Source organism: Physeter macrocephalus, chromosome 9 (assembly GCF_002837175.3).
Source record: "Physeter macrocephalus isolate SW-GA chromosome 9, ASM283717v5, whole genome shotgun sequence".
NCBI classification, from domain to species: domain Eukaryota; kingdom Metazoa; phylum Chordata; class Mammalia; order Artiodactyla; family Physeteridae; genus Physeter; species Physeter macrocephalus.
In genome coordinates this window covers 12,083,437-12,108,252 of record NC_041222.1, presented here as the reverse complement: position 1 = coordinate 12,108,252, position 24,816 = coordinate 12,083,437, and the positions used below count along the sequence as shown (strand labels likewise).

The following is a 24,816-nucleotide window of genomic DNA, read 5'->3' as shown; positions in this document are numbered from 1 at the left end:
ATTGACAATTATAAATTTTAAGCTAATTCCCAACTCTAAGTGATTGCTCACATTCTTTCCTCCACACATTATACAATTATACATTTTGAGATATCTTCTCAATCTATGCTTCCCTTCTCTGAGACCACCACCCACATTGACAGATGTAGGCAGCCATGTTTGTAGTATATGATCCAACTTCTCCTTGAAAACAATTGATCGGACAGTGGTAAACACCAGGTTCCAGCTATTCAACAATTCTCCTAAGAACTTAGAATTGAAACTTGAAGACTTCTGTTAGCTAGATATGGACGTTACATATGTAAAAACCAAACAATTTAGAAGCTAGGACTACCATTTTGGGGGTGGCCTTTTTCAGCTATGGACATGGAAAAACAGAAAAAGCTTCAGGATAGGAATCAAAGAGACTCAAAGAGAGAAGCAGATATAAGAGAACCCATGACCTCAGAAAAAAAGAGATTAAAAGTGAATAGTTGTTTTACTAGTAAAAGAACATTACATGGATAAAGCGAAAACGAGTTCAAACAGAAAAGAGTTATGGTGTTTGACTATATAGCCGGGAAATACTATTACTTTTATGCAGAACTTTTAAGAGATTAGTTTCTACGAAGTAGATCAATTTTTATAAGTATACATAAAGTAGTGTTATACTTATAGTAGGAAGAATTGGAGTTGCCTGCTGCTTTCTCATTTAGGAAATTTTAAGTGATGCAAGCATCCTGAGAGAAAGAGTATAACAAGAACTTTTATGTAGCATGACAAGGCTGCATCTTCCAGTGTCCAAGGATGCTGGGGAGGATGGAGGCAAATCTCCCTCTGGGAAGACAGGGATCAAAACTCAAACCTTTCCCCTTGAGGTATAACATCATAAGAACCTCTTATTATGATGATTTGGGCTGGTCCCAACTGACATTGGCCAGCTGGAAAAGATATAAAGCACCACAAGAGAAAATTACCATGAGGGAGGAGAGGAGGCTCTGAACTAGTGAACTGGTATAATAATAGGGTAATACTAGGGGAGAGCTGGGTCTGGCAGAGCATGTAATTAAGGCTATAAGCTTGTCCTGAATCTGAGACAGTAACTAAGACATGAATTTTAAGCTAAAATGACTGTAACTTCAGAAACTGAAGGATGGAGCTCATTAGACCCAGCAAATCATTGGAGGGAATAGAATAGTCCTTCCTTGAAGAAACTTCAAGGACGACAGAAGAACCTGAGCCAAGAATAGAGTCACTGTAGCAATGACAAAAATGTAAGTAATAAATGACTCAGGATGATTTTTTAGTTGTAACACCAAGTATCAGCGAGAAAAGTGAAGACAGCCAAAACTGGAGCCACTAATGGATGGATCAAAACTCTATGAAGGACTTCCCTGGTGGCTCAGTGGTTGAGAATCCGCCTGCCAATGCAGAGGACACGGGTTTGAGCCCTGGTCTGGGAAGACCCCACATGCCGTGGAACAACTAAGCCCGTGCACCGCAACTACTGAGCCTGTGCTCTAGAGCCTGCGAGCCAAAACTACTGAGCCCTCATGCCACAACTAGTGAAGCCCGGGAGCCTAGAGCCTGTGCTCTGCAACAAGAGAAGCCACTGCAATGAGAAGCCTGCGCACAGCAATGAAGAGTAGCCCCTGCTCACCTCAACAAGAGAAAGCCCACGCGCAGCAACGAAGACCCAACACAGCCAAAAATAAATAAATAAAATAAACAAACAAAAACAAACAAACAAAACTCTATGAAGTCTCTTCATTTGTCATTTGAAGGACTGGTCCCTCTGGTCTTGGGAAATTCATGGAGTCTTGAAAAATTCAATGTTAGAAGAAACTTAAAAAGATATTGTGGACATTCTGCTAATTTGGGGACTGTAGTGATATATAATAACTGAATATTTTAATGTTTGGTGGCAACATCTAAGATGAATTTTTTTAAGCGGGGGATTTAATAATCTACCTAAGAATTGGAGCAATTTAGGTATGGGACAATATGAATCTAATTTGGGTGATGTCAGTCAGAACTGAGGGGGGAAAAAAATCAGTAACTGAGGAAAGAATAGTAAGATGGAAGGCAGAGAGCAAGGATTCATGGGAACTCCATGGCAGACAGGCCTAAAATCCAACCCTGATAAAAACAAGGAAGGTGGAAGGAAGCTCTAATTTAGAAAGAAAGATAAAGCTTTCAATTTCTGACCATCTGAGAATAAGCTATCCTGTAAGGAGGTAAAATATAAGACAAAGGAATTGAAGATTTATCTGGACAAGATAAATTTATCTTGGAAGTCACCAGTATAGAATAAATAGCTTTTATTTACACAATATCTTTGAAGAAAACAGAATTTTAAAAAAGAATATATAGTAGAAGACAAAACCTTAGGGACACTTCAACAAAGTGAGAAAGAAGAGAATCTGGTGAAAAAATTGGTAAAGGAACACTTAAACAATAAAATCAGATTCAAGTGGTATAATTCAAGCTAGGTGGGCAAGAATTTCAGGCTGATCAAAACTATTAAAATATGCACTGGAAGGTTACCACTGCTGACTTTAAAGTCAGAAATTGTTAGAGGCATGGATCCTATGGAATTTGACTGCAAGGGTTAGGGAGAAAATGGAAATAATGTTGGTGGTATAGACCACAGGTCTAGAGCATTTCACAGTGAAAGGGGGGAAACGGAAAGTAATGAGGGGCAGGAGGATCACGCCAAGAGATCTGGATAGAGGACAGATTTAAGAATGCCTGAATCTCTAGGAGAGAAATTTGATACTATGGGGTCTAAGAGTGTAGGCAGACAAAGGGAGAAAAGCTGAGGATATTAGGAAAAGGGAGGGTAATTTTAAAAAGCATTGCTTTGGAGAGGTAAGCAGGAATGGAATTACTTAAGAAAACAGCTAAAAGGGTTCACTGGTCTTTCTCAAAACTGAGCAACAGAGAGCATGGATGAGGAAAGATGGCTATATGGAAGGGTCAGTTAGGCATCTGATGGTCTGGTACCCAAGGTTCAGAGCCCTGTTTTTCACCTTTTTTCCTACCACAACCCGAGTGGTATGGTAGACTGTATTATTGTTCCCTGTGGATTACACCTCCCAGCCCCACTGCATAGCCATTTGAATCGTCCCTGTGAAAGGAGTATACATTCCTACCCAGTTGAACTTGGGAGTGGCCAGGTGATCTGCTCTGACTAATGAACCAATAAAATGTAAGCAGAAAGAGATATCTACCACATCCAATCAGTGATTTTAAGTCATCATATGGTTTCACTCCCTCTTCATTGCCTCTGTAATGAGACCAGAATTTGCCAAATAGGGACTGCTCTTTCAGTGTAGGTCACAAGATAATATGGAAAAGGGCTGCAGCTTGAGCAAGAAACAAATCTTTCTTTTTGTAGGCCACTAAGATTTTGGGGTCTTTCTTTAATGGGATGTAACTTAGCCTAAGCTGACTGATACAAATGGTATAAGCAAATCCCCATAAGTCACACTGGCTCCCGACTACAGTGAATCTCCTATGAGAACCTCTCATGTGGACAGGTTCACAGAAGGAAGAGATATTAAAATCTCCAAGGTTGGAGAATCTTTGTAGTTTGAACTCTTTTTCCCCCAGGAGATTTTGATATTTTTCTACTGCTACTTCCTAGGATCTATAAGACGAATTTAAGAATAAATTACTTGAAGAATTCCAAACCCATGCACCTATGGTCAATTAATCTATGACAAAGGAGGCAAGAATATACAATGGAAAAAAGACAGTTCTCTTCAATAAGTGGTGCTGGGAAAACTAGACAGCTACATGTAAAAGAATGAAATTAGAACATTCTCTAACACCATACACAAAAATAAACTCAAAACGGATTAAAGACCTAAATGTAAGATCAGATACTATAAAACTCCTAGAGGAAAACACAGGCAGAACAATCTTTGACATAAACTGCAGCAATATCTTTTTGGACCTTCTCCTAGAATAATGGAAATAAAAGCAAAAATAAACAAATGGGACCAAATTAAACTTAAAAGCTTTTGCACAACAAAGGAAACCATCTCCTAGAATAATGGAAATAAAAGCAAAAATAAACAAATGGGACCAAATTAAACTTAAAAGCTTTTGCACAGCAAAGGAAACCATAAACAAAATGAAAAGACAATCTACAGAATGGGAGAAAATATTTGCAAACTATGCAACCAACAAGGGATTAATCTCCAAAATATACAAACAGCTCATACAGCTCAATATCAAAAAACAAAAACAACCCAATCAAAAAATGAGCAGAAGATCTAAACAGACATTTCTCCAAAGAATACATACAGATGGCCAACAGGCACATGAAAAGATGCTCAACACCGCTAATTATTAGAGAAATGCCAATCAAAACCACAATGAGGTATCACCTCACACCAGTCAGAACGGCCATCAAAAAGTCTACAAATAATAAATGCTGGAGAGGATATGGAGAAAAAGGAACCCTCCAATACTGTTAGTGGGAATGTAAATTGGTACAGCCACTATGGAAGACAGTATGGAGGTTTCTTAAAAAACTAAGAATAGAGCTACCACATGATCCTGCAATCCCACTCCTGGGCATATATCTAGAGAAAACCATAATTCGAAAAGATACATGCACCCCAATGTTCACTGCAGCACTATTTACAATAGCCAAGACATGGAAGCAACCTAAATGTCCATCGACAGATAAGTGGATAAAGAAGATGTGGTATATTTATACTATGGAATATTACTCAGCCATAAAAAAGAATGAAATAATGCCATTTGCAGCAACATGGATGGACCTAGAGATTATCATACTAAGTGAAGTAAACCAGACAGAGAAAAACAAATATCATACGATATCGCTTATATGTGGAATCTAAAAAAAAATGATACAAATGAACTGTACAAAACAGAAACAGACCTACAGACACAGAAAACAAACTTATGGTTACCAAAGGGGAAAGATGGGAGAATTTAGGAATTTGGGATTAACATATACACACTACTGTATATAAAACAGAAAACCAACAAGGACCTACTGTATAGCACAGGGAAATATACTCAATATTTTGCAATAGCGTATAAGAGAAAAGAATCTTTAAAAATATATAAATGTATGTATAACTGAATCACTTTGCTGTATGCCTCAAACTAACACAATACTGTAAATCAACTATACTTCAATAAAAAGAAAAATATATATTTTAAATTTAATAAATAATAAAAATGTGAAAAAAAAAGAATTCTAAAGTTACCACCAAGAAACTAGGAACTTACTTCCATTGGCTCCTATTCCCTTGGGTCTTGCTATTTCACTCAGACCACCTTGTCTGGGTCTTTTCCCCTTCCCCAGCCATGGCTCTTCTTTTCCCAACTTGGATATCATGTGTGGTTTGAGAGCTTGATACCCTACTCATGAGAAAAGATAGAAATTGAGTGTTAGAACAACAAACGTTCCAGAAATCAAGCCCTACCATTTAAGCTTCAGAGCTTTTAAAGGATAAAAGAATACATGGCTTCTGAAATTTCACAGTGCAGATGTCCATGTACCCCATCTGAGTAGATCCTCCATTTTCAAGGCAGGAGCACAAGTATTCTGGCTAGTACCCAAAGGGGATTAAAACTCTTTGATTCATAAAAATTAAGGATAAACTTATCCAAGAACTTCAGAGAGACGGCATCACAGTAGGCACACTTTGAATTACTTTGTCCTTACCCATTGAGGCTAGGTTGCTGTAATTCTCCAGCATCACATCCTTGTACAGGCTCTTTTGAGCAGGATCTAGTTGCTCCCATTCCTTCTTGGTAAAGGCCATAGTCACATCTTTGAATGTTACCGATCCCTGTAATAGTACATTCCTAGTTCAGTCCAATGTTATCCACATCAGTGAGAGATGCAGACAAGATAATAATGACTTTCTCTTACCTTGACCATTCACTGATGATCATAATGTTATAAACGGGGCTTATTTTTTTACCCAATTTTGCATTTTTGTTTTTGAGAGACAAAAATCATATTAAGAAATGTCCCTATAATGGGACTCAATGTTTGTGTCCCCCCCAATTCATTGTTGAAACCTTGCCCTCCAATGTGATGATATTAGGAGATAGGGCCTTTGGGAGATAATTAGGATTCAATGAGATCATGAGAGGGGAGGTTTCATGAATGGGATCAGTGCCCTTATAAGAGTCATGAGAGAGCTTGCTTCCTGTCTCTGCTCTTTCTTCCAAGTAAGGATCCAACAAGAAGTCTGAAACCTGGAAGAGGGCTGTCGCCAGATCCCGACCCGATCGATGTCAGACTTCTAGCCTCCAGAACTGTCAGAAGCAAATTTCTGTTGTTTATAAGCCACTTAGTCTATGGTACTTTGAAAAAAAATCCTATGATTATCAGAGAGACAGACAATTACAACAAACAAACAAACCAGAATCAGTCTTCATCTTTTCTTCTGTAACTAAAGACTATGGAGTAGTGTTTATAGAGTTCTGAGGTAGAAGAATTGAGACCCTTGGTTTTTATGACCAGTCAAAAAATCATTTATGTTTGGAAGCAAAAGTAGGTATTTTAGGCATGTAAGGATGCAGAAAGTATATTACCTATGTACTTTAGAAATAAAGAGAAGGAGGGAGGGAGAAACTGGGAATGTGGTAGGAAGAGGAGAGACAGGAGGAGAAGAAGAAGAGGAATGATTTTTAAAAGAAGGAAAATTGGATCAGAATAAAGATTTCAAGATTGGGAAAGACTTAAGCATATACAAGAGAGAAATGAATAGTAAAACCAGTAAAATGTCTAGTTACATTCAAGTAACTTGATAACATTCTTGTGCAACTGTTATAAAAGTAACCTTAAAATCAAGAGGTATGATGTAAGAAAAATAAGCAGGCATATAACTGGTTGGGGACAGGGGAGAAATTAAAGCATGTTAAACTTCTCCTCTTATTAGGCAGCTACTGGAGAATTCTGAAACTGATAAGTATACATTCAAACATGTCTGTTTAACATTTAAAGATCACCCCTGACTGCCATAAACCACCAATAAATTAGCTGCATGTGTCACCAATGTCTGACCTCACAAACATCCAGTCACTGATTCCTATAACTCCTGTCATTAATTGTCACTGGCCTCCCAATCACTGAGCCAGCATGGCCCTTCCTAATCACTAAGCCTATAATTCCAAAATTACTGATCCCAACAAACCTCCCAATCACTAACAGCAACAGATCTCCCCAGCCACTTGCCCCACAAACACTCTGATTACATATTCCCACAGGTTCCTCAACTATTGATACCAGTGGAACATATCAATCTCCATCTCTGATATCACCCCCAATCCTATCAATCTCCAGTCACTGATGCCAACAGAACTCTCAACCAGTGGCTTTTACAGAAACCCTAATCACTGCCAGTAAACTTCACTACATGCTCACCCTCTTTAGCCATTCCCTTTGCCTGCTTGCTTTAACCAAAACCTACCTGTCTCCTGAGGACTCTGCCCCCTTACAGTGATGCCCGTGGAGGTTGCCTGCCCACCTCCACCCCAACCCATGTACCTCAGGGCCTGAAAATGAAGTAAATTATACTTTCAACAGTTTTTCACTCATCCTTCAAAATCCCTATCTCATTTAGAGTATCACCAGACTTTAACCCATTAACAGTCTGGTTCAATGATTCACTAGAAGGACTCACAGGGTTCAGCATTTAGCTGTACTCATAGCTATGATTTAGCACAGCAAAAGAATTCAGTGCAAAATCAGCTAAGGAAAAAGCTGCATGAGGTGAAGTCCAGAGGAAGCCAGGAACAAGTTTCCAAGAGTCCTCTCCCAGTAGAGTCACACAGTACATACTTAATTCTTTCAGAAATGAGTTGTGTTAACACATGTGAAATGTTGTTTACCAAACGATGCTACTAACGAGGGCTTAATTTCCAAAATATACTAACAGCTCATAGAACTCAATAAAAATAAACAAAACCCCGTAAAAAATAGGCAGAAGACCTAAATGGACATTTCTCCAAAGAAGACATAAAGATGGCCAACAGGCACATGAAAAAATGTTCAACATTGCTAATTATTACAGAAATACAAATCAAAACTACAATGAGGTATTACCTCACACTGGTCAGAACGGCCATCATTAAAAAGTCTACAAATAATAAATTCTGGAGAGGGTGTGGAGAAAAGGGAACCCTCCTACACTATTGGTAGGAATGTAAATTGGTACAGCCACTATGGAGAACAGTATGGAGGCTCTTTAAGAAACTAAAAATAGAGTTGTCATAGGATCCAGCAATCCCACTACTCTTGGGCATATATTCAGAAAAGATGAAAACTCTAATTCGAAAAGATACATGCACCCCTATGCTCACTGCAGCACTATTTACAATGACCAAGACATGGAAACAACCTAAATATCTGTTGACAGATGAATGCATAAAGAAAATGTGGTGTGTGTGTGTGTGTATATATATATATATATACATACACACACACAATGGAATACCACTCAGCCATATAAAAGAATGAAATAATGCCATTTGCAGCAACATGGATGGACCTAGAGATTATCACACTAAGTGAAGTAAGTCAGACAAACACCATATGATATCACTTATATGTGGAATCTAAAATATAACACAAATGAACTTATTTACAAAACAGAAACAGACTCACAGACATTGAAAACAAACTTAGATTACCAAAGGGGAAAGGGGGTGGGGAAGGGATAAATTAGGAGTTTGGGATTCGCAGATACAAACTACTATATATACAACAGATAAAAAACAAGGTCCTACTGTACAGCACAGGGAATTATGTTCAATGTCTTGTAATAAACCATAATGGAAAAGAATATGAAAAAGAATATATATATATATATTTTCACTTTGCTGTACACCAGAAACTAACACACAATCGTAAATCAACTATACTTCAATTTTAATAAATGTTGTTTACCAAGCATTGGTAAACAACATTTTTAGGGGTTGGTCAAATAGGCACTCCCTGCCTAGCATATACAAAAGTCCCAGATTCCCAGAACGAAATCAGGCATTCAGCATAAACCACATTGTTTACATAGTTTAGGCACAGTGAGCCACTTTTAAAATTCCTGGGAATAGCGGGAACTCTCCTGAAATCTAAGTTCTCGGATGTTGGCCAGAGGTTAACCTTGCAATCAGATCTTTCTAAGGACAACTGTTTCAGGTCTTTTATGTCAACTTTTTTGCACAGTCATCCTCCCTCATTCACTGAAAACTTTAACACCAGATTCCTTTTCACCACAGCCCTGCACTATCTCTATATCGATGCAGAAGAGCCTTTCAACATCCTGGCCTATTGTAAACCATCATCATCATCTCTTCGCTTTAACTACTGCAATAAGCTACTAACTGACCTCCCTGCAGCTCTGCACGCAGCCCGGGACAATCCAGTCTAACTACCAAAGGCACCGTAATCGCTGGCTCCCCTAGACATTTCCAGTTGCGACCCCCACAGACTCCCCAATCTTTGATACACCACAAAGCCCCCATTTCTGATCCCCATGGCCTTCCAAACTCTGACTTTCCAGGGATAGCCACAGACCCCACCCCTCCAACCACTGTCACCGCATATCCCTCAAACACTGATTTCCTCAAACTGCAGCAGTCACGGACTCCACAGACACCTCCCGAGCACTACTCCATAGATCCCTGAGTGTGCTAACACCATCCCCCCACCCCTGCAAGAGGCCCTCCAGTACCGACTCCAATTCCCGAATCACCTATCTTCACAGACTACAGTAACCTTCCAGTCACTGACGCCCGATTCGACCGCAGCTGACCATCAGACCACCCCTCCCCATCATCGCGCTCACCGCGGCGCTGCCCCCGGGCTCCGACACAGCCATCTCCGGGGACACCCGGCCTGTTCAGCCGTCCCTACACTCCTCCTCCGGTCCGCGGTCTCTGGCTTTGTCAGGATCAGGGCGCAGGCGGAGGCCGACATGGCGGCCCCCCAGAGCGCGGCCTCTGCTAGTTCGGCAGCTGCGATGGCGCCGCCCTTGGGTATCCGCCCGGGCGCGGCCATCTTGACCGAGTCGCCGCCGTACAGTGAGGACCTGGCGCTCTCGGCGGGCTCAGAGGTGGGTAGCCCGGCTAGCTGAGATGGCCTCGCAGTGGTGAGGAGCAAGCGGGCAAAACCTGGCTCGCAGACTGCTCCCTGCAGAGTGCTTCACTGTGCCTGACAACCCACCCCCGGCGCTCAAAGGTTTCAACACTTGAGGACAGAATTTGGAGTTGCTTTTCCCAGTCAGTGCAGCCAGCTGCGGGGAAGCCGGGAATCGCACTGCCTACCGCAGACTCCAGAAAGCTGGGATAATGAGAGAAATTGGAGGGAAAAAGAAGAAAAAGCCCAATCGGGCAGATGCCATTGTTTTATATAGAGAGAACGCTAATCTTTGAAATATATGTCTTTTCATTTATGGTATAAAAACAATAAGAAAACATGAAGCATCAGATTAAGTGAATACATTAATCCTCAGTGAGAACCAGTTTGATGGTGATGTTTCAGCCAAATAATCAAGCCCAAATAATCAAGCAATTGGAGTAGAAATAGTTTCTCAATGGGCCAGTTCATGTACAAACTTCATTCATTTAACAGTTATTTGTTGAGCTTTTATACTATATGCAGACTAGGTTGCTTGGGTTTACTAGGTAATGAGAAAACTGGAGATTCAGACACAGCCTTTGTTCACCCTTGTGGAATTTACAATGAGGCAGAGGGCTGGTAAAGTTATCACAAGTATATTGTTCTTTTTTCCAGAGCCAAACATACCCTGTTTTGCACCTTCCACTTATATGTGCTAAAAAACCCCAAAACACAACGGAGTAAATTAGAAGATCTAATTGGCTTTATTAAACGATTCATCAATGGGGCAGCATCCTATCTAGCAAACAGAAAGGCCATCTGAGGAGCTGTACAAAATGGGGAGCTTTTAAAGGCAGAAAGGGGCTGGGACAGGGGAGTCAAAAACAAAACAAAGGATTATTTCAAGCAAGGTCACTTTCCTTTGAGGAAAGGGTGGGGGGGTGTCCCCAGGCCCAGCAGTGCCTTCCTAGTCTTCTGACATCAACTCTAGGGCTTAGCAAAGTATGTTGTAACTATTATGATGCACAGAATCCTAATATGGCCCCCATTAACTCTGCTCCCTAGTGTAATACCTTTGTGAGATGTCCTAACTTTCAATGCAAGAGGAACCTGTGGTTTGATGGAATATTACTTCCATGATTAGATCCCAAATCAGTTGACTTTGAGTTGATAAAAATGGAGATAATCTTGGTGGGGCTGATTTAATCAGGTGAGCCCTTAAAAGTGGCCAGACCCTTCCAGAAGTCAGAAATTCCAAAATTCCACATGTGAGAAGGCCTGTGGAAGGAGCCACATGGCAAGGACCTGAGAGCAGCGGCTGAGGACTGAGAGTGCTTTTTGGTCTACCACTAGCAAGACAACATGGACCTCAGTCCCGCAACTGCAGAGCAAATGTTTCTGACAAAAACCCGAGGGAGCTTGGAAGGATATCTTTCTCTAGTGGAGCCCGAGATGAGTACACAATCACCCAACACCTTAATTTCAACTTTGTGTGCCCTTGAACAGAACCCAGCCATACAATGCTCAGACTTCTGATGTCCTGAAACACTGAGATAATAAATTTGTGTTGTTTTAATCCAGTAATTAGTGATAATTTGCTCTGCAGCAATAGAAAACTAAGGACTCAGCGAAAATTGAAGGATAACTGTGATTGAGATTCCTCTTCATCTACTGGAGACACAGCACCTCCCCTGTGTCCCTGACAGAGCATCTTTGAGCCTCACCTTCTGGGTGTGAGCAGCTGACGCCCATCCTCCTCAGATAAAGTTCTGACTTTGTCCTTACAGTACAGTCCAAAGAGGTCCATTACTTACATTAAAAAAAATAACTCTACTTTCTATCTGATCCCAGCTAGTTGTGAGAGAAGAGAGGCAGTCCAGTTTCTCCAGACTTTTCTTTAACAATATCAGTGTTTCCTCACCAATCCAAACAAATTCCAACCTATCTATAAACAAAATGCTGTTCTCTATTGTAACAGCTCTCCAAGCCCTTGATTCTAGTAATTAATTAATCATCCTCATATGGCCCTTAGGGGGCGGTATTCAGAGACAGAACTGGGTGGAAAAGCATAGGAAAGGCAGGGTATGGATATTCCCTGCACTGAAGACGAGGAAGGGAAGCAAGGAAGAGGGAGAGAAATGAAGAAGATGAACGAGGTTGGTGAAAATAGGTCATGGAATGGTGACGAGGAACTTTCAATCTGCCAGAGAAGTTCCATCATTTCTTGGCATGGCAGAGTCCGTCAGTTTCCAGGCTCAGGATAAATAGTGAAAGAGTGAATCTTCTCTTTTTCTTTTCCTTTTGGCCATGCTGCACTGCATGCTGGATCTTAGTTCCCTGACCAGGGAACCTGCGCCCCCTGCAGTGGAAGCACGGAGTCTTAACCACTGGACCGCCACGGAAGTCCCAAAAGAGTGAATCTAACACTTGAATCAATTTTGTCAAGACGGTAAGGATCAGTGTGTGGGTTGTATACTTACATGTGAGTTTTTGTGTATGTGCAGACATTTTCAACTGAGTAAAACAATTGTCATATCAAAGAAACCCCAGGAAATTGTCTGCTGTCGATGATCTCTACTACCTCTTCTGGTCTCATGAGATTCTACCATCTGTACAATTTTAGGTACCTGACTTAGAAACTCTGTTCCCTCCATTAGCCTGTAGTCTGGCTCTTGACTATGAAGACATTCTTACAATAGTCTCTAGGAAATGTCCTACCAACGGAGCTTGTGTGAGACTTGTCCAGAAAAGGAAAGAGAACTGTGTGATCCCACGTATCAATGTTTTCTCATGCATGCATTCAATAATTCATTTTCTACCTGTAGATATCTACTGAACATCTATAATGTGCCAGGTACTAGGCCAGGTATTGTGGATACAATAACGGAAAAATCTTGAAACATGGGTCCCATTCAGGGAGCTTGGGATGCAGGGGAGGAGGCGAGTATTATTCAAATGAGCACACACAAAATTAGGACTATGATAAGTGCTTCAAAAAAGATACATGGTGCCATGAGAGCATGGATTCTAGAGTTAGAATTATGTAAATTACCAGGAAGAAAGGACATTTCAGCTGACATTTGAAGGATGAAAAAGAATTAACTATGACAGCATTACAGATTGAATAATTGCATGTGCAAAGCCTAGTGCCACCTCCCAACTCTAATTTTCACAAAGAAGAATCTGGAACCTTCCTTCTCTCCCCTAGAGCCCTCCTGGGTCTCAAGAACCTCCTTTGCTCCATCCATTATTGGGTCCTCATTCTTCTCCTTTCTCTTTAAGAGACACATTCCCTTAGAGAAAATGCCTTCATATTTTCCGTATAAAGGACGTTGACTCTCATGGTTCGCATTGCCAGGGCTCTTGCCTTGCAGCCCATCCCACGTCATCCATGCATATCGTTCTATATTATTAAGAGACTGAAGAAGGGCCATGCCGTGCAAGTGGACAACTTTATGGATAGGCACAATATGTCAAATCAGTGAGACACAAAGCTCCATATAATGTCCAAAGGAATTGCTTTTCAGAAAGACATGAGTTCAGACTTTCAGATTGGTTGGTATAAAGACTGCAAGGTGGCATGACAGAAATATTCTGTGTCTTGAGGGTGAAGTGGTGGTAACATGGGTTCGTATACACTTGTGAACATTCACTTACATGCTGTGGAATCAGGTTTAAAGTGGATACAGTGGAGAATGGAAACAGGAAAATGAAGGGTAAAGGAAGGATTCAGGACACTACCAGAACACTTGTAAGCACATTCACAAAGTCACACTGACAAAGGACTGCCAGAGTAAAAAATTTATTGCAGTACATGGAAAACACAATGGTCCATAATAAGTAAAAATGTAATTTTACTTTCAACACCAAAAATCTACAAAGTCCCTCATAGAACCCAGATTGCTCATCTGATATAAAGGTTTGTTCACGGTAGGTTTCTAAGCATGACCTCGAAGAAACCCAATCTCTGGTAAAACGCAAAGACAGACAATTGTTCTTTGCAGTGGAACCTACCCCGGAATCGATCTATCTCTACCTCTATCTATCGATCGATCGATCGATCTCGTCCTGCTCCTCCTCCTCCTTCTCCTCATCCCGCTTTCCCCATCTCTCTCTCCGTTCGTTTTCCACATGAAACAGGAAAATATGGAGGGATGGAAAGGCACAAATCACATCACTGAGGTTCGCAGTCTGAACCGCAGAAGAACAGTGTTTTTTCCTCTGAATGCACATCCTGGCAGCCTGTCTTCTGGACACGGGGACACATCTCCCTGAGCTGGGATGCGGCAGGAGCTGATGTCTGGTGCGTGCTGAACACCGTTCCCGGGACAAGTGGATTTCTGTCCGCTGTGGGGGAAGCTCGTCGCCTCCGGGTACACGATGCTGCCGCGGAGCCTTGCACGGCGAGGTGGCGGCGCGGAGTCCGGCCGGCTCTTGGGCGGAAGGGACCGGCCCTAGGAAGGGCGGGGAGCAGCTGGGTGCGCCCCTAAGGCGATGGCGCCCAGGGCGGGGAGGGCTGCGGGCCGGCGGGCCCGGAGCGCGCGGCGAGCAGGGAGTCGAGCGCCGCCAGCGCCCAGTGCAGGGCCGCGCCCGCGTGCGCCAGCTGCCAGGCGAGCCAGGCGCGCTGCGCGGCCGTGGGCTCCGTGCGGCCGGTGGACAGCGGCAGGAAGGCGCCCCCGGGGGCCCGCAGCTCGCCCAGGACCACCTCCAGGGCGCCCATCTGGTTGTTGAGACTGGACGTGAGCGCCGCCAGGGGCGCGCGGGCTTCGGGCCACAGGGTTCCGCGACGGCGTTTGGGGGAGGGGGGCCCGGCCTCCGCCGGGCCGTGCTGGCAGCGTCCCCAGCTCCTGACCCACGCTGGCGATCGGGACCGGGTCCTCCTGCCGTGGAGGCGCCAGGGAGTGTGGGCGGAACCTGCGCGGGACACAGAACGGGAGGGATTCAGGTGATGCGCCCCGCCCGACCCGTGGGTCAAGGTCACCATCGCCCCTTCCCTGTCTCCACTCCCCCACCCCTACGCCCCACACCCCACCACGCCTGACTCTGGTGGCCTCTTCCAGGATCTGCTGGCAACCGGGGCCAGGTCCTGGATGCCTTGCTCTCAGCCCTTCTGCCTTCAGGGGCATCTCACCAGTGGTCAGGGTCTTTCTCCGCACCCTGGGGGCTTGGCTTGCCCCTCAGGTCCTTCCCTCACATCCCCACCTCTGCCGAGGCCCAGCCCAGACACCTACCTCCTCTGCGGTGAGGGCCTGCTCTGGAGGAGTTGGGCTGCTCCTTAGCTCTCCGGTGAGCTGGGGGTGGTCGTCCCCTCACCTTCTCTTCTCCAGGTCCGTTTCCTTGGTGGCGACCGTCAGGGGAGCCATCGGGGCTTCTCCCCCGCTCGTGCCTGCTGACCGCTGTGGGTGGAGAGGAGGAGAGGAGTGAGTGTTCCCTGACCTACCTCTGGAATGTGCGGGAGAGTGGATTAGAGGAGATTCCAAGTCCCACCGCTCCGCCCACCTCCATTCCACCCCGTCCCCCAAACTCTGGTTTCCTCCTGCTCCCCACAGCCTCCATGGGGAGCTCCCTAGGGCCCGGCCTTTCCTGTCACTGTGGCAGTTCCTGAGCTGCCTGGCAGGCATGCCCCTGGAAACCCTCCCTCAAGTGCAGCCCCCGAGGATGGCACAGCTGGTAGAGAGCCCCGGATCACAGGGAATCGGGACTTCACCTTGGGTTCCTCTCACCACTTGCAGTGGCGTGAATGTCACGTCTGGCATCTGTTCCTTTGCTCCTTAGCCCAATATCTTGTGTCTCCCAAACCCTCTCAAGCATCACTCAAAACAAATGTCTGCAAAAAAGAACCTAGAATTTTACCTCCTTTGCTCTGACAGCCCTCTCGGGTCTCAATGCTTCCTATTGCTCTCCGTCTTTCTGAGGGATGTGCATCTCCTCCCTTCTGTTTTAGAGACAGGTTCTCCTTGGAGGAAAGCCTTCCATTTTCCCTGTGGGAAAGACCTTTTCTCTGCTGGCCAGGCCGCCTGCCACTTGCTGCCCCTGCCATTTCATCCAAGCCTGCCGGCTGAGCCACAGGTCTGGAGGCCTGGGGAGTGGTCCAGGGAATGACTAGGCCAGCAGAGGCCATGGCCTTTTATGGCTTCCCAGCAGCCCACTGCCTGGTCTCAGATTGGTGCGCAGGAGACCACACCCACCAAAGAGAATTGCAGTGATGAGGTTAAGGGCTGTTTGGGGTATCCCACTGACTTCCTTGGTCCTCAGGACGTTGTAGCTGTACATTTCGGAGCATTTCAGCTCTCTGCGGTATGTTAACTTCACAAAAGGGCACGTGTTTTCTGGTTTGTTTCACGGTGCTTTTTATCTGTTTGTTTCACCAGTTCTGTGTGTGTCTGCATGTGTTAGCATGGGTCACTCTTATGGCAGGGGTCAACGAGGTGTTGGTATAAAGGACGAGAAAACCTTTTGGTCTGTTTTACTTGCATTCCCTTTGGCCCCTACTCAGGTCTGCCATCCTGACAGGAATGCCACCATAGACACTACAGGATGAAAGAGTGTGGTTAGGCCCCAAAATCATGTTTTTACCAAACTTGGGGAAATATCAGCCATTATATCTTCAAATATTTTGTATGTCCCAGTTTCTCCTCACTCTCCTTTTGGGACTTCATCTACATATATGTAAGACATTTTTTTGTCCCACAGGTCACAGGTTAATGTCTTTTCATCATTTTTCTCTCACTTGTTTGATCATTTCTACTGATCTATTTCAAGTCAATGACTCTTTCCCCACTAATTTACATTTGGCAAATTTATTCTGTGAATTTTAAATTTCAGACATTGTATTTTTCAGTTCGAGAATTTTCTTTTGGTTTTTCAGTGACAGGGATGATTGAGCATTCTTCAGTTCCCTCCCGTGTGTTTAATTTTTGAATTTACACCTTAGGGAAGATAAGCTTAGGATACAACTTGTACAAACAAGAAAACTGGCTTTTATTTCCCTAAAACCTATACTGGCATAAACACACAAAAATTTTTGTATGTTGCCCTTAAAAGAAAAAAAGAGTAAAATGATCCGATCCAGACTGCTCCCTTAGGATACTGATCACTGGCTGTAAGTGAATGACGTTCCTCCCCCCTCTCTATCTGAATATCCTCCTTCAGTGCTTCTCAAACTGGAACCTGCATCAGAATCTCTTGAGGGGCCCTTGGAACACAGATCACATGGCCCCATCCCCAGTGCTCTGACCTTCTAGGTCTGGATTGAAGCCTGATATTTACATCTGTAACAAGTTCCCAAGTGATGGTGATACTGCTGGTCCTGGGATCACACTTTGTGAACCACTCACCTACTTGGTAGAATTTAAAAGACAAAGGCACGTTCTCTTTGAGGTTACTCATCTCACATGGTCCTGTGAAATATGGACTGAAGTGAGCCTTCCAGAACGCAGATGTGGGGCAAGGCGAGTCCTTTCCTCTCTTCACATTAGCATAGATTAGATGGTCATTTTTCTACTTAGAAATGCTGTGAGTAGAGGCTATTAAAACCAACCAACCAGCCAATGCCAGATGCTCCAATATAACTGCCTTAGGGAAAGTGATAAAAAAAATTTTTTTTTTTTCTGGAAGGGCTTCTGTGCTTATGGCGTGTGGCTGAGGGAAAGCAACAGATCTCCCTTAGTAACAGCAATGTGGCCCAATGTTGTGGACACGAAGTAAATCAGACCTCTGAAGACAGGAGAGTCCAGAGTGAATGATGGGAAAACAATCCAATTTATACTTGCTATGGGAAGTATAAATACGTGGTAAATGAAGAGAAGTCAGCCTCACACAAGCTATGCTTGCTACTGTTTTGGTTTCCCTGAAGCCTACAGGACCTCCCCAGCTTGGCTGCTCTGAACCCAGAGGGGTCCTACAAATGCAGGGGCCCACAGGCGCAGCTGGCGGTAACGGTAGCCTGGTAAGGGTGGGAAGATTCTAGTACAAGTTCCATTGTGTCTGTGCGTTTTCCCTACACCGCCAGGGAATTTCCGAGACCAGACTGGTGTCTTACAATCCTGACACTATCTACTCAGGGACAGCTAACGATTCCACATGTTCAGGGCTCAGTCTTACAAGACAGCCCCTGCCCCACTTCAGGTGCAATCGCAAGTCCAGGTTGTCAGCTGTGCTTCTGGGGGATCCAACGACCCCTCTTGGGTTCAATTAATTTGCTTACAGAACTCAGAGAAACATTTTACTTATAAGAGTATCAGTGTATTACAAAAGGCTGTCACTCAGGAACAGCCAGGTGGAAGACATGCATAGGGCAAGGCATGGGGAAGGGGCATGCCTTTCCAAAAGGCATCTCCCCAAATCTCCGTGTGTTCACCAACCTGGAAGCTGTCCGAACCCCAGCCTTTTCGTTTTTTTCAAGGAGGCTTCGTTACAGGGACGTGATTAACTCATTACACATTGGTGATGGGTTCAACCTCCAGATTCTCTCCCCTTCCGGGAAACTGGGGGTTCCAATAAAAAGTGCTAATCCCCTAATCACCAAGTGGGGTCTTCTGGAAAGCAGCCCCCACCCTTTGGTGACCTGGGTGCTTTCTAAAGGTCACCTCATTAACATAACAAAACCCATTTATCACTCTCATCACTTAGGAAATTCCAGTGGGTTTAGGCGCTGAGCCAGAAACTCTGGCAAACACCAAATATATATTTCTTATTCTGAACCACAACATCCAGGCCAGGAGGCCAGCACCTTCCCTGAGTGTACGTATAGCCCTTAATCATCCACTTTATACTGGTTTTATCTGTGATCTCTTCGGATCTAAATTCTGTGCCCATTAAAGGCAAACCTCTGGGATATATGAAATTTGGATATTTTGAGCAAAATTATAAAGAATACTGACTCCCCCATGGGAACCTGCTCGGGGAGCCACATTGGATTTTAACACTTCAAGAAGCCTACATTCACGTGGCCAGTCACCGTGATTACAGCTGAAGGATTTATTTCCAGACATGACATACAAACCATCCCAATGGTGACCCCGGAACGAGGGGAGAGCAGGGACTTCCAGACACATGAGCACTTGGAATTAATTGCCACTCTCGTAACTCATACACTTTCTAGCAAGATGTGACACCCTATATCAATACGTGGACCAAGATAACTGGTGAAAAAATATTATGATACATTTCCAAATCCAAGTAAGTAACAGTTAATGAAGCCTCAGAACAGGTAAGGACTCCATAAGCCCCAGCAACCACAGGACATTCCTTTTTTTTTTTTTTTTTAACATTTTATTTTCTGTTAGAGTATAGTTAAGAATGTTGTTAGTTTCAGGTGTACAGCAGGGTGAACCACACCCTATATCAATACGTGGACCAAGATAACTGGTGAAAAAATATTATGATACATTTCCAAATCCAAGTAAGTAACAGTTAATGAAGCCTCAGAACAGGTAAGGACTCCATAAGCCCCAGCAACCACAGGACATTCCTTTTTTTTTTTTTTTTTTAACATTTTATTTTCTGTTAGAGTATAGTTAAGAATGTTGTTAGTTTCAGGTGTACAGCAGAGTGAACCTTCTCATTAATGGGACTGAGCTCCTTACTCTGAGGTCTGGGTACCTTGAGTCTAACAAGAATAGATTCTGTTAGGCTTTTGCTGGTTTTATCAGCCATAGGCAGCAACAACCTGACCTACAGGTCCCGTTGATGTGGTGGAAGCTGTTTTTATAGAAGAGTAGCTGTGCAACAGACAAATCGGTCTCCATACCCTCCCTCCTGCTCACTCACAGAAATTATTCCATCTACAACTACACTGTATGCCATTAGAGCCAGCAAATATATTCATCAGGTGCTTCAAAGAAATCATGGACCATTGCTTTAACTGGCTGAGTCCTAGGTTATTTTTGACACTCTCCTAATATGTCTTTTTGTACAATTTGGACCAAGTTGAAAAAAACAAAAGTCGATATCCAGTACAAAAGAAGAAAGAGGAGTGAAAAAAAATATTAAATTCAAAACTTGATATGTTGTGGAGGGCAGAGGTCCTAAGGCTGGGTGTATGCGGCTGCCTATTTTGTAAAAAACATGATTTTGGGGCCTAACCACACTCTTTCATCCTGTAGTGTCTATGGTGGCATTCCTGTCAGGATGGCAGACCTGAGTAGGGGCCAAAGGGAATGCAAGTAAAACAGACCAAAAGGTTTTCTCGTCCTTTATACCAACACCTCGTTGACCCCTGGCATAAGAGTGACCCATGCTAACACATGCAGACACACACAGAACTGGTGAAACAAACAGATAAAAAGCACCGTGAAACAAACCAGAAAACACGTGCCCTTTTGTGAAGTTAACATACCGCAGAGAGCTGAAATGCTCCGAAATGTACAGCTACAACGTCCTGAGGACCAAGGAAGTCAGTGGGATACCCCAAACAGCCCTTAACCTCATCACTGCAATTCTCTTTGGTGGGTGTGGTCTCCTGCGCACCAATCTGAGACCAGGCAGTGGGCTGCTGGGAAGCCATAAAAGGCCATGGCCTCTGCTGGCCTAGTCATTCCCTGGACCACTCCCCAGGCCTCCAGACCTGTGGCTCAGCCGGCAGGCTTGGATGAAATGGCAGGGGCAGCAAGTGGCAGGCGGCCTGGCCAGCAGAGAAAAGGTCTTTCCCACAGGGAAAATGGAAGGCTTTCCTCCAAGGAGAACCTGTCTCTAAAACAGAAGGGAGGAGATGCACATCCCTCAGAAAGACGGAGAGCAATAGGAAGCATTGAGACCCGAGAGGGCTGTCAGAGCAAAGGAGGTAAAATTCTAGGTTCTTTTTTGCAGACATTTGTTTTGAGTGATGCTTGAGAGGGTTTGGGAGACACAAGATATTGGGCTAAGGAGCAAAGGAACAGATGCCAGACGTGACATTCACGCCACCGCAAGTGGTGAGAGGAACCCAAGGTGAAGTCCCGATTCCCTGTGATCCGGGGCTCTCTACCAGCTGTGCCATCCTCGGGGGCTGCACTTGAGGGAGGGTTTCCAGGGGCATGCCTGCCAGGCAGCTCAGGAACTGCCACAGTGACAGGAAAGGCCGGGCCCTAGGGAGCTCCCCATGGAGGCTGTGGGGAGCAGGAGGAAACCAGAGTTTGGGGGACGGGGTGGAATGGAGGTGGGCGGAGCGGTGGGACTTGGAATCTCCTCTAATCCACTCTCCCGCACATTCCAGAGGTAGGTCAGGGAACACTCACTCCTCTCCTCCTCTCCACCCACAGCGGTCAGCAGGCACGAGCGGGGGAGAAGCCCCGATGGCTCCCCTGACGGTCGCCACCAAGGAAACGGACCTGGAGAAGAGAAGGTGAGGGGACGACCACCCCCAGCTCACCGGAGAGCTAAGGAGCAGCCCAACTCCTCCAGAGCAGGCCCTCACCGCAGAGGAGGTAGGTGTCTGGGCTGGGCCTCGGCAGAGGTGGGGATGTGAGGGAAGGACCTGAGGGGCAAGCCAAGCCCCCAGGGTGCGGAGAAAGACCCTGACCACTGGTGAGATGCCCCTGAAGGCAGAAGGGCTGAGAGCAAGGCATCCAGGACCTGGCCCCGGTTGCCAGCAGATCCTGGAAGAGGCCACCAGAGTCAGGCGTGGTGGGGTGTGGGGCGTAGGGGTGGGGGAGTGGAGACAGGGAAGGGGCGATGGTGACCTTGACCCACGGGTCGGGCGGGGCGCATCACCTGAATCCCTCCCGTTCTGTGTCCCGCGCAGGTTCCGCCCACACTCCCTGGCGCCTCCACGGCAGGAGGACCCGGTCCCGATCGCCAGCGTGGGTCAGGAGCTGGGGACGCTGCCAGCACGGCCCGGCGGAGGCCGGGCCCCCCTCCCCCAAACGCCGTCGCGGAACCCTGTGGCCCGAAGCCCGCGCGCCCCTGGCGGCGCTCACGTCCAGTCTCAACAACCAGATGGGCGCCCTGGAGGTGGTCCTGGGCGAGCTGCGGGCCCCCGGGGGCGCCTTCCTGCCGCTGTCCACCGGCCGCACGGAGCCCACGGCCGCGCAGCGCGCCTGGCTCGCCTGGCAGCTGGCGCACGCGGGCGCGGCCCTGCACTGGGCGCTGGCGGCGCTCGACTCCCTGCTCGCCGCGCGCTCCGGGCCCGCCGGCCCGCAGCCCTCCCCGCCCTGGGCGCCATCGCCTTAGGGGCGCACCCAGCTGCTCCCCGCCCTTCCTAGGGCCGGTCCCTTCCGCCCAAGAGCCGGCCGGACTCCGCGCCGCCACCTCGCCGTGCAAGGCTCCGCGGCAGCATCGTGTACCCGGAGGCGACGAGCTTCCCCCACAGCGGACAGAAATCCACTTGTCCCGGGAACGGTGTTCAGCACGCACCAGACATCAGCTCCTGCCGCATCCCAGCTCAGGGAGATGTGTCCCCGTGTCCAGAAGACAGGCTGCCAGGATGTGCATTCAGAGGAAAAAACACTGTTCTTCTGCGGTTCAGACTGCGAACCTCAGTGATGTGATTTGTGCCTTTCCATCCCTCCATATTTTCCTGTTTCATGTGGAAAACGAACGGAGAGAGAGATGGGGAAAGCGGGATGAGGAGAAGGAGGAGGAGGAGCAGGACGAGATCGATCGATCGATCGATAGATAGAGGTAGAGATAGATCGATTCCGGGGTAGGTTCCACTGCAAAGAACAATTGTCTGTCTTTGCGTTTTACCAGAGATTGGGTTTCTTCGAGGTCATGCTTAGAAACCTACCGTGAACAAACCTTTATATCAGATGAGCAATCTGGGTTCTATGAGGGACTTTGTAGATTTTTGGTGTTGAAAGTAAAATTACATTTTTACTTATTATGGACCATTGTGTTTTCCATGTACTGCAATAAATTTTTTACTCTGGCAGTCCTTTGTCAGTGTGACTTTGTGAATGTGCTTACAAGTGTTCTGGTAGTGTCCTGAATCCTTCCTTTACCCTTCATTTTCCTGTTTCCATTCTCCACTGTATCCACTTTAAACCTGATTCCACAGCATGTAAGTGAATGTTCACAAGTGTATACGAACCCATGTTACCACCACTTCACCCTCAAGACACAGAATATTTCTGTCATGCCACCTTGCAGTCTTTATACCAACCAATCTGAAAGTCTGAACTCACGCCTTTCTGAAAAGCAATTCCTTTGGACATTATATGGAGCTTTGTGTCTCACTGATTTGACATATTGTGCCTATCCATAAAGTTGTCCACTTGCACGGCATGGCCCTTCTTCAGTCTCACTTCCTCACTTACTCTTAATAATACAGAACGATGCGCATGGATGACGTGGGATGGGCCGCAAGGCTAGAGCCCTGGCAATGTCCTGTGATCAAGGTCAGTGGTTGGGCGAGAGTTAGTAGAATTTGTCTACATGTAGTAAACGTTGCTTCTAGGGATCCATGCCTGGATGGATGGGAGGGAGGGTGATTTCTGATTGATGATGGAAAACCTCCCAATCTCATGAGGCAAAGTTGGGGAGGCCTGGGACCTGGTGGCCGAGGTCTATTGCTCACAGAAGCAGCTCTGATTTCTCGGGGTCCGGGCTCTGCACACAGCCTGACATGTCTTGGTTTGGACCATGGCTCTTTTTGATTTTCCCTCTTTTTAGTAAATGAAGACCCTGAAAAAAACACCTCATTTCTTTTTAATTTTACCCTTGGACAGAACCTGTGGTTCTCCCCAGGAGTCTCTGCTTATTCTGGGTCTGGTCCCATAGCCTCTTCTCTCAGAGACAGGAAACCCCTGGGGAGCAGGAGGTGGTTCCCTCAGACATGGGTGCTGATCCTGGAGCCTCACAGTTCCTGGCATTCTGACTTTGACTTCCCTGTTGCTTGTTAAGAGCACTGTGACCTCAAGACTACTCCAGTCTGCAGATGTGGATTTGATGTCCTTCCCTGTATAGGGAAAGAGGGAGCCTTGTAATCTTAAGGACTTTGCTTATTTGGTCCCCTCCTGGGCTGTGAGTACATCTTTGGGAGGACTTTTCTCATTGCATTAGCTCCACAAGCTACCCCTGTTTTGTAATTTAGGAAGTGGTCCATGAATGACTTGTTCTTCAGAGTTTTAACATCCACCTTGTCCTGGAAACACCTCTGGTTTCTGGTGGGCCTGGGCTCTCTCTGCACAGAGCGAACACACTCTTGCCTCTGGGACATGCATCTTCTGGACCCTCCCCTGCTTTCCAGTGGTGAAGCCCCTGAATAAATGCCTCATTGTACTTGGAAGGCGCCCTTCAGTGGAGCAGGTGACAGGCATGGGGATGCCTGGGGTGTATTTTGATATTTCGATTATTTACTATTATCTTGTGTATTTTTGTGACATTTAGGAGGTTTTGACATATAGCAATGACAATCCATCTTACCCTTCCCCTACATTCTTTTTTTTTTTAATAAATAAATTTATTTATTTATTTTTGGCTGCGTTGGGTCTTCATTGCTGGGCAGGCTTTCTCTAGTTGTGAGTGGAGGCTACTGTTCGTTGCGGTGGCGGGCTTGTCATTGCAGTGGCTTCTCTTTGTTGCAGAGCCCAGGTTCTAGGTGCGTGGGATTCAGTAGTTGCGGCATGCAGGCTCTAGAGCGCAGGCTCAGTAGTTCTGGCGCTTGGGCTTAGTTGTTCCGTGGCATGTGGGATCTTCCCGGACCAGGGCTCAAACTGGTGTTCCCTGTGCTGGCGGGCGGATTCTTTTTTTTTTTTTTTTTTGCGGTACGCGGGCCTCTCACTGCTGTGGCCTCTCCC

The 24,816-nt window shown here is 45.6% G+C and overlaps 1 protein-coding gene across 2 annotated transcripts in view; it reads right to left on the bottom strand.

The window, feature by feature from the left end:
• The window catches only part of ZFP37 (ZFP37 zinc finger protein), a 45,316-nt gene that overhangs the window by 3,635 nt on the left and 16,865 nt on the right, over nt 1-24,816 (bottom strand). For both annotated transcript variants that reach the window (XM_028493630.2, XM_028493629.2), the window contains 2 exons: nt 5,693-5,819; nt 5,254-5,385 (listed from right to left, as the gene is read on the bottom strand). In XM_028493630.2, coding sequence (XP_028349431.1) covers nt 5,254-5,385; nt 5,693-5,792 — 232 coding nt within the window. In that variant the 5' untranslated portion in view covers nt 5,793-5,819. The remainder of the gene's footprint in view (nt 1-5,253; nt 5,386-5,692; nt 5,820-24,816) is intronic.